Genomic DNA, 10,652 nt, shown 5'->3' on the forward strand with positions numbered 1-10,652 from the left:
TATCATCATCTACAGTGCATAATATCATCCAAAGATTCAGAGAATCTGGAACAATCTCTTTGCGTAAGGGTCAAGGCCGGAAAATCATACTGGATGCCCGTGATCTTCGGGCCCTTAGATGGCACTGCATCACATACAGGAATGCTACTGTAATGGAAATCACAACATGGGCTCAGGAATACTTCCAGAAAACATTGTTGGTGAACACAATCCACCGTGCCATTCGCCGTTGCCGGCTAAAACTCTATAGGTCAAAAAAGAAGAAATATCTAAACATGATCCAGAAGCGCAGGCGTTTTCTCTGGGCCAAGGCTCATTTAAAATGGACTGTGGTAAAGTGGAAAACTGTTCTGTGGTCAGACGAATCAAAATTTGAAGTTCTTTTTGGAAAACTGGGACACCATGTCATCCGGACTAAAGAGGACAAGGACAACCCAAGTTGTTATCAGCGCTCAGTTCAGAAGCCTGCATCTCTGATGGTATGGGGTTGCATGAGTGCGTGTGGCATGGGCAGCTTACACATCTGGAAAGGCACCATCAATGCTGAAAGGTATATCCAAGTTCTAGAACAACATATGCTCCCATCCAGACGTCGTCTCTTTCAGGGAAGACCTTGCATTTTCCAACATGACAATGCCAGACCACATACTGCATCAATTACAACATCATGGCTGCGTAGAAGAAGGATCCGGGTACTGAAATGGCCAGCCTGCAGTCCGGATCTTTCACCCATAGAAAACATTTTGCGCATCATAAAGCGGAAGATGCGACAAAGAAGACCTAAGACAGTTGAGCAACTAGAAGCCTGTATTAGACAAGAATGGGACAACATTCCTATTCCTAAACTTGAGCAACTTGTCTCCTCAGTCCCCAGATGTTTGCAGACTGTTATAAAAAGAAGAGGGGATGCCACACAGTGGTAAACATGGCCTTGTCCCAACTTTTTTGAGATGTGTTGATGCCATGAAATTTAAAATCAACTTATTTTTCCCTTAAAATGATACATTTTCTCAGTTTAAACATTTGATATGTCATCTATGTTGTATTCTGAATAAAATATTGAAATTTGAAACTTCCACATCATTGCATTCTGTTTTTATTCACAATTTGTACAGTGTCCCAACTTTTTTGGAATCGGGTTTGTATTTTGAGATACTGATTTTTGACTTTCATGAGCTGTAACCTCTAATCATCAAAATTATAACAAAAAAACTTTTGAAATGTTTTACTTTACATGCAATGAATCTAAAATATATGAAAGTTTCACTTTTTGAAATAACTTACAAGAAAAAATGAACTTTTTCACGACATTCTAATTTACTGAGATGCACCTGTAGTTGTAGATTGTCTATTCATGAAATTAACTGAGATCTCAACAATGTCTTCAACTGTCCTCAGATACAACGCCTGCAATCAAAGGTCACAGACTATACAATTCTCATAAAGTTCCTCCAAGACCAAGAGCTACTACCAAAGCCAAATATCTGTTTATTGTTTTTTTTTTATTTTGCTCATGTTTGCATCATTCATTTTTAATTCTATTTTTATTCTTTATTTTACAAGTCATTTTAAGAGAAACACTCGAGACTTAAGTTGATATTCAAATGTAACAGACCTGCATAAAAAGTAGCTGCAGCCTCTCCACTTAACTAATTTAGATACAAGGTGAATATTAAGTGGGCCCTGAAAGGTGAGCATACAGCATGTGGGTGATTTGGTTAGAAAGCGTTAGTTTTATGCATGCTGCACAATAGATGAAGATGGAGACAGATGGAGATGAGGTTCGGTGTCTGTATAAGAACAGCAGCCTTTCAACACAACCAGGCTTAACCAGATCCTCTAGGTAAGTGGTCCTTTGATTTCTTCTATAATACTGCTGTTTGACAGTCAAAAAGTTTAGAAAGACACGTGAAATGATAGCTATGACATTGGAATGGCATGGTCACATTTTTAAGATGGTGTATAAATTTAAAAGTACCTCAAGTTTTGTTTTGTTTTGTTTTCTAGTGCTGAAATAAAAAAAAATAATAATATTAATAATAATTATAAAAAAATTGCTAAACAGACTTGTGGAAGGCTCCTTCATGGATTTAAGGTGTTCACTTTCCTTTGTAACCCACCCTTCCCAAAGTGCCCTTTAAGGGTATAAAAACACCGTTTGGAATTCACCTTTACTGTGCCCTTCAAGTGGAGTCAGAAATATTGTAATTACTCAACTCTTAACGGTTAACTTTACATTTTGTTGTGATTCCATGTAAAAGTAAGTGATAGAAAGGTGTTTTCATCCTTTTGAATTCATATGTAGTTATGTGGGTTTATTGTTCACAATGTATTTCATTCATCCATGTTATGTTTCCAATTTGAATGCGTGTCATGTCGCAATAATAATAAACACCCAACTCGAAGGTACTGGAAGGTAGCATATTTAACCACATAACAATGCACTAGCAACACCCACAACAAGTGCCAGCACCACTTACATTTCTCAAAAAAAATGTCATCTCTAGTTTAAGAGGACTTTTAAATCATGTTGCCTGGTTTACTGTTTACTTTTGTGATTTTTAGTGTTTATTTATTATATTCACTGTGGTTCTCCGTATCTCTTTAATAGACATCCTGCTATACCGCCAGATATGTCTCCTGTGTATGTGGTTGGCATGCTGGGTATTTTGATGAAGGTAGCCATGCCTATGTGTGCACCCACTGAGTACACCATTTACATCGAGAGACAGGAGTGCAATTACTGTGTGGCTGTCAACACCACCATCTGCATGGGCTTCTGTTTCTCCAGGGTAAGCGAACACGGTGAGGAAAAGTGAAGATGCATAGGGATCTGGATCCAAGGAGAGATGTTCCAGCTTGCAGCACGACAAGCAGAATTGCAAATGATAATTCTCTTATTGTTTGATTGACTTATTGACTGATTTCTGTGGAACACAAACAGAGATTTCCATTGAATGCAATTTTATTTTGGGTTCCACAGAAGAACAAAGGTTGAATGAGTTTGGAAATATATGAGCATGAGTAATGCAGTTTATAGACATAGATAACTGGGATGTTGATTTAGTGTGGCTAAATCTGCATCACAATATCCGTCCTATAGGACAGTAATGTGAAGGAGTTGGTGGGTCCTCGTTTCCTGGTTCAGAGGGGCTGCACGTATCAAGAAGTCGAGTACCGGACGGCCATCTTGCCCGGCTGCCCTTCACATGCAGATCCTCACTTCACCTATCCGGTGGCACTTAGCTGCCACTGCAGCACATGTAATACCCACAGTGATGAATGTGCCCACAAAACCAGCAACGCTGGCATGAAGTGCTCCAAACCTGTCCGTCATTTGTACCCCGACCCTGAAGAGAACAACTACATCCAGGCATATTGGGAACAGTATGAGTAATGTTCGATTAGTCCTTAAATAAAACTTAAATTAAACAAAGTGTTTGTAGCAGTTGACTGTGTACAGTTGTTGTTGTTTTGGTTTAGGTAATCGTTGAGTAAACCTTGTGTCACAAAGTTACCTAACACATTATGTATGCTGTATTTTATATCAAGCGTATGATGTCTTTAATGAGGCCAAAAGTGGTTAAAAAGAAGGTGTGTTTTAATGGGGTTTAAATACTTATGCTTTTATGGATAATATCCATTCTGTAAACTTTAGTGATGTTTTAGTGTTTGATTGGCAGTGCTTCTATAAAAAAAATACAGGGTGAAAATCCTTCCATAAAAATGAGTTTTTATCATTATTGTTAGTGTTTATGGTTTAACAGGTTGTGTCTGTGTAATTATTCATACTCTATTGTGGTTTCCAGTAAACTGTAAAGACAAAGGCTTGTCGTGCAAGCAAAACGAGAGGTGAAGTCCCAGAACCGACAAACTTTCATGGCAATTTGTATTAATTTTACATTTTGGCAAATTGGTAGCTAATTCATATGAATTTGTTTGATTCCTTTCGTACATTTTCATATGATTTGCTCAAGTCCCATAATGGTTAGCTTTACGGTGGGGTGAGGGTTGTACCGTTTCCATATGAATCACATAGTACAAATTCATATGAAATCATTCATTCGTACTCTTTTATGGTTTCCAATTGGTTGTAGGACAAAGGCTAGTCAAGCATGGATTTAAAAGATTAGTTTATTTAAAAAAAATAAAAAGATATACTTTATAACTACAAATGCCCGTCTTGCACTAGCTCAATTTCACACGTAGTCATGCTAGAAAATTTATTTGCTGCTGAAGAAAGAAAGAAATGTAGATCTTAGATGACATGGGGGTGAGTAAAATATCAGGAAATTTTCATTCCGGAAGTGAACTAATACTTTAACCAAAACGAGATGAAGGGAGTAATTTCAGTCCCAGAAATATGCTCTGATGGCAATCCATATTTATTATTTTGGCAAATTGGTGTCTAATTCACAAATTTGTATATTTTCATACACTCTTAACCCGAATTAGTTGACATTACTAGAAATTCGCAAAGAAACCCGTTGCACGAAATCATTTTAGTTTTTACACAGGGTGAAACTAAACCGGTTCAGCTGTATTAACATAGAACCTTAAGTTCATGCAGTAGACAAATCATGTTTACATTAGTAGTCTTTACTCAAAATCATTAGTTCACATCATTATTTGGAGTATAGGTTGTATAAAATAGCTATTTCAGGTTACAACTACAAAAACATATATATTAGCAAATAACATTAACAAATATTTTTAAGTAATGACACATTTATGTAATGTTATGTAATTAGACATAGATTTTGATTATTCTAATTATTCTAATTGATTATTGTATTAAACATTTAGTTTAAAATAAATTGGAAAAAAAGAAAAACAGATTTCAATGCACCAATGTTTTTTTTTTTTTTTATTGTTCAAAGAAATGGTAGCACGACAATACATAAAACTTGTCAGCCACAAGACAAGTAAAAATAAGCTTTGGAGCAGCTTGTTAACAATTGTAACTATTTTGTAGAAGAAACATGAACACAGTATTCAAGAATATATGCTATATCTCTTGTGAAAGCCTGGATGTGCATTAACAACTGGGCTTAAATTAAAACAGGCAAGTCTCTGTAACTTTAAACTTGGCTGAAGAATTGTGTGAACACGCATGAACTGAGCACTAACAGCACTAATATGCAGAGACAGAATACACTTTAATGTCTCGTACGGCAGAACACAAGTGACTTCTCATGGAAGCTTCTCGCATTTCCTAACATTGTAGGACAATTTTTCAGAGTTTGCAACCTGGGTTTTAGTTCACTGTGGCCCAACATGAGAAGTACCTGTTGGATGATCTGGAATGTGTTCTTCATAGATTTAGGGTAGTTGAGATGCAGAGCGCAAGTCCATACAGAATGCACATAGCTTTTGACAAGTCTTCAATACTGTCCATCACAAAATCTCCTTCAATGAGGCTGGATTGAGACGGAGAGAGGATGAGAGCACATCACCTTCATGCTCAGTGAGGATGATTCCAATGTCCAGGTGGTGGAATGAGTAATCGTCATCATTGTCCTAACAACGAAAGAGCACAATCATGAAATTTATCATTATATAACCATAAATAATGTTAAGCAATTTGTTACAACTGCTGGAGTTAATTAAATGAAGTACACCAAAACATTTAAATGATTGTTTAAATTTTGGTAACAGAGACTTTCCTTAAACTATCCTTAAAATTGGTATTTCAAAAATTAATTCTAAAGGGTTTGTAACAACATGAGATTGAGCAAATATTGGATGAACTAACCCTTTAAACAAACAGATCACCCAAAGAGGTTAAAGGAGCTATTGTATTAAGTTAATGGTTTATGTTTTATTCTCAGAGGTTTTATAAAATACAGGAACTATCAATTAATGGTGAAATGATTATGTTTTACGTCCTGTTAGATATTCTGAGAGAAAACAGAGGTTACTTACAAAGCATACTTTGTAGAAATCTGTAGGGTTGTCGCAAAGGGCAAAAGGGAGCCCTCTGAGCACCAGAAACAGTATCAGCTGGCTCTTTAGTCTGTTGGGGAGTAAAATGAATCGATTAATAAAATGATAGAAATGATCACAAGAAAGCAGAACCAGTCAGGCACAATTTTAATTGTATTATTCAACAAATATTGTAAATTACTTAAGCTGTGAAAAACAATGCAATGCAAGTCTATAATAGATATGGACTAACCTTGATTTTTTGTGAAAGCGGTCAACAGCTGCCCAGCATTCCCTCTTTAGACTGAAATATCTCAGTTAGATGACTGCTTGAGATTCTTGCCCACAATCCTGTAGAACTCCATGAACACCTAAAACAGAGAAACAAAGTGTTGCATTTCAAGACTAACTGTAACTTTTAGCATAAATTTTTAGCATATGCACATCACTTTAAGCTCAACAACTCAGTTGCAATTATTATAAATAATAATAGTTACGAATATATACCTAAGAGACTAGCGTTAGCGTTAACAAAAAGCTAATTCATGAACACGTGCTGATATTAAACGACTGAAGCTATGGGTAATGAAATGATAACATCACAACTTAAACTGAACATGCAGAAACACACTTGCTGAACTTATCTTAACTTTGAACCAAAAGAAACACGGATTTTAATATTAGCATTATAGCTTCTGTGAACCGACAGAGGAAAAACCGTCGATCAGTAAGTTAGGCCCATAAGACTACTGTAGTCTACAGTAACGCTGTCATCGGACCGGTCTTTTGGATGATCAATTTCCCCAGAAAGATAAAGAGAAAGAAGCTAATTTACACACTCACCGTTTCATGATGTTTTCCAAATCCATCGTGTGCATCATCAACCGGTCTCGGGTCTCTTCAAACATCGCGCGCTCACGCAGACTTGTTCGAATGGGGCTCCTCCCCCTTACAGAAACTTAACACATTAAGCTATCTCTACTTAACATAATCATTGCAATTTTTCGTCTGACTACTTCAGATAACTAATTATATTTAGTAATGGCGACGTGTTTAGCAAAAACAAGAAAGAATAATTAAAGACAGCTAAAAACGTTTATTTAAAACAAAATCCGGGTTTAGAGTGTATGGTCTTATGTCCTTTTGATGGTTAGGTTTATGGGTGTAGTTAGGAGTGGAACTTCATGCTTACTTTTCTAGTAAATTCAGTATTGTACAAATTTGTGCAAAATCATTCATTCATACTCCATTGTGGTTTCCAGGTTGGTTGTAAGGACAAAGCAAAACGAGGTGAAGTAATTTCAGACCCAGAAGCATCACACTGTCATGGCAATCAATGTTTCATTTCGGTGAATTGGTGGCTATAATTCATATGAATTTGTATGATTTCTTTTGTCCAATATTCATATAATTGCTTATGTCCCACTAATGGTCCTTCATGCTATTTTTTCCAAAATGGCATGTTTCTTTATAAATCACGGCATACAAATTCATACAAAATCTGCACCTTGTAAAAATGTTACATTTTCTAATGTGATCGGGTTGGCCAGAACTGCAAAACTAATATAAAAAAATATCCACCCTGTCTGCCATTAGTCATCAAACAGATCCCACCCAAAAACGCATTCCATTGGTTGAACTAATGTCGCTAAACTGAGCATGATTGGGAGGCTGAAAGGGCCATTTAAATACTGATTCTGAAATTGTGCCACTTGGTGAAGCATTGTTTTGTGTAAATGTTGTTCATTAAAAGAACTGCTTTATATTGTATATTGTATACAGCGTCATTAACATTTAATTGTCTGAGAAGTAGCCGTCATTGCGGTGTGTTTGTGTGTAGAAAATGAGCACTCATTGCTAGATAATGCATATTTAGAGAGGCAAACAGCTGTGGGTTATTTATATTTCGAGCTCAGAGGATGGTTAACCCAAGCTTGCATTCATTGCAGTTCTTTTGTTATTGCCTTTATAGGCCATATTGTATTTTATGGGAAATTGTAACCAGCTTTACTACGTCTTTCTTTTATGGCTGTCACGCAATAATATATTCTATTTTTTTATGTGGCAGAAAATAGAGAAGAGTTATAGAAGAGTGTTGCCTAGAGGTAGGTCAAGAACCGACACCATGGTCAGATGCTTGGGGTTCATGGCAGGACAACAAATGAAATGAAATATATTAGGTCCCGCCTCTCAGTCAGTGTCCTGTCAACCAGTACAAACATGACCTACTCCTCCCTAACTATGGAAAACTACTACACATGATATAATTAAGAGAAAACATACTGTGTGTTCCTTTTGTTCCCTGTCCAAACATGTACAAATCAATACATTTTAATTTGTCATGCATGGATTATGTAATATGGAGATTGTTCTCCATCTTTTGGTTGTTATTTCATTATTTCTGCTTGTTTGTTTTCCTTTAATCATGTTCATTCACATGCAGAGACGGCCATTCCAACATGATCCCCTTCATATTATTCAAGGATTCCTGTCGGCTTGGTCACAATCTGGCCAATCAAATGAGAATGGCGCAGAGGCTTTCTTGACAATAGTGCATGAGTCTATGTTGTGATAATCCAATGCCCTGATATAATAATGCATCAAACAATAAAGCTGGTGGAATCCGGCTGCTCAGCAGTCTTTTGCAGGCTTGGTGGGACTAGCATACCTTCCCCATGTGTTCAGGATCCAGTGGAATTTTTGTGCCGCATTCCTCTTGCTAAAACTGGCTAGACTTGAAACATGAACCAAAGTTTGAGAAGCCCAAGGCTGAATTTCAATGGGCTGTTGTTGCAAGTTCAACAGTGTTGCATTCAGATTTGAGTCTTTGAGGTACATTCCAAGCGGGTCTTTTAAGATGACCTAAATAACTTTCACACAGGTTTCAACAAGTCAGTACCTGTAAAAATGTGTCTAAGAGAAGTATTTAAGATAAAATTACCAGTGTTGGGGGTAATGCATTACAAGTAACGCGAGTTACGTTATCAGATTACTTTTTTCAAGTAACTAGTAAAGTAACACATTATTTTTTAATTTACAAGAAAATATCTGAGTTACTTTTTCAAAAAAGTAAGGCCAGTTACTTTGTTTTCCCATTTATTGACTGACAAGTCTCCTGTCCTCATATTGGGAGAAATCGGAAGTACAGAGGCGTTGTGTGCACTGTGTGAACATGATGTTACTGTAGTTGTTGACTAAATGTGAATGTGCATTAATTCATCCCGCTCGCAAAAAAACAAAACAATTTAGTATTCATCAAAATGAATTAAAACAGTGAAATCCAAAATCAGAATATGACGCAAACCTGCAATAATTAAATATGTTAAATAACACAAATGTATCTAATCCCATTTTATTAACCAATGTCTTTGCTGCTGACCTTTGATGATCTAGTTCAACCATACTAATAAGCAAAAATAACTTTAGATAAACTAACAACTGTGCTTCGTTGTTTTTTTTTGTTTTTTATTGCTGAAGAGTGTTGAGCCGCCTTCTCCTGCGTTCTACTGTACAGACGTGAATTTACTTTTCCTTCAGCCTGAGGTTTATTCATTACACTTTTTGGTGTGAAAGGGCTTTTACATTTGCTATAAATAGAACTTCTTATATTAAAAACAATCAAGCCCTGCTCATATTTAAAAAGTAACACAAAAGTGACAATGCATTACTTTCCATAAAAAGTAACTAAGTAACGTAATTAGTTACTTTTTTAGGGAGTAACGCAATATTGTAATGCATTACTTTTAAAAGTAACTTTCCCCAACACTGAAAATAACTGCATGACACAAGAATATAGGCTTGTCATCTAAATTAGAGCCGATCGATAGTTCACCTGTTATGAGTCAATGAGCTAAATAAAGATGTCACTCTGAATGATAACCACCAGCTGCAGGCCTGATAGTTTTAATAGAACACCTGTACTTTCATTGTCAGTTATTTTAAGCATATCAGACAACTGTTTACTTAATTTAGAACTTTGTTACTAGAACTGTCAGCCAGAGAAACAAAGATTGGCACGTCGATCACTGATCTTTCTGGAGTTTCACTGAGAAGAAGCTTCTAGGAATTTACTTTCATCATGCTCTAGGAAGAGGGTGTCAGACATCTCTTAATCACAGTTAGGCTGCTTAGCTACACCAAACAAGTAAACATCGTGTCTCACAACACAGGTTATAATTATTGGGTTTCAGGGGGAAAGTGTGGAAAAAGCTTGTTTTCGTGTTGGGCTTTTCCCAGTGTTTACCTTTTCTACATAAGCATTGTAATGTTAATTAGGGCGAACAAAGAATTATTGTCTGTGATTGCTGGAGAACACATCCACTATCTGTGTGTGCTCTTTTTTTAACAGAGAATTGGAAAGTTTTAAAATTACAGAAGATATGCCAAAGCAAAAGTAAATATTTAAAAAAATAAATAAATAATAGTACTTAATATTTTATGGTAGGCCTAATGTGTTTGTTATCTGGTTCTTAATATATTATGAAAAATAATATAAATCATTGCCATAAATAAATAATTGATTTTCTTTTATTATTCATACACATTGTGTTTAGAACAAACTGAGCTATTATTCTGGAAAAGTCACAGAACTAAAATACCTGTTCTTTCCATATGGCCGCTGTAATTTGACACTGTCTGTCACCCCTCGCCTTTGACTCATAGGAGGAGGTCCTTGGAACTGACTGGCAAATGATTGTCAGTCCGGAACGAATGCCCCGCCTCCTATT

The 10,652-nt window shown here is 36.2% G+C and overlaps 1 protein-coding gene and 1 long non-coding RNA gene across 2 annotated transcripts; one reads left to right on the top strand and one right to left on the bottom strand.

Moving 5' to 3' along the window:
• Positions 1-1,605: 1,605 nt before the first annotated feature.
• Positions 1,606-3,427, top strand: tshba (thyroid stimulating hormone subunit beta a). Its single transcript, XM_058780263.1, has 3 exons — positions 1,606-1,843; positions 2,612-2,792; positions 3,104-3,427. The coding sequence occupies exons 1-3, from the start codon at positions 1,755-1,757 to the stop codon at positions 3,395-3,397; spliced, it is 564 nt and encodes a 187-aa protein (XP_058636246.1). The 5' UTR covers positions 1,606-1,754; the 3' UTR covers positions 3,398-3,427.
• Positions 3,428-4,947: 1,520 nt separating this feature from the next.
• LOC131542907 (uncharacterized) lies at positions 4,948-6,853 on the bottom strand. The gene is made up of 4 exons (XR_009271824.1): positions 6,769-6,853; positions 6,179-6,296; positions 5,926-6,016; positions 4,948-5,520 (listed from the first exon to the last, which is right to left on the bottom strand). It is a non-coding gene; the product is annotated as an uncharacterized LOC131542907 (long non-coding RNA).
• Between the last annotated feature and the right edge of the window lie 3,799 nt (positions 6,854-10,652).

The sequence above is a fragment of the Onychostoma macrolepis genome, chromosome 06, assembly GCF_012432095.1.
Source record: "Onychostoma macrolepis isolate SWU-2019 chromosome 06, ASM1243209v1, whole genome shotgun sequence".
NCBI classification, from domain to species: domain Eukaryota; kingdom Metazoa; phylum Chordata; class Actinopteri; order Cypriniformes; family Cyprinidae; genus Onychostoma; species Onychostoma macrolepis.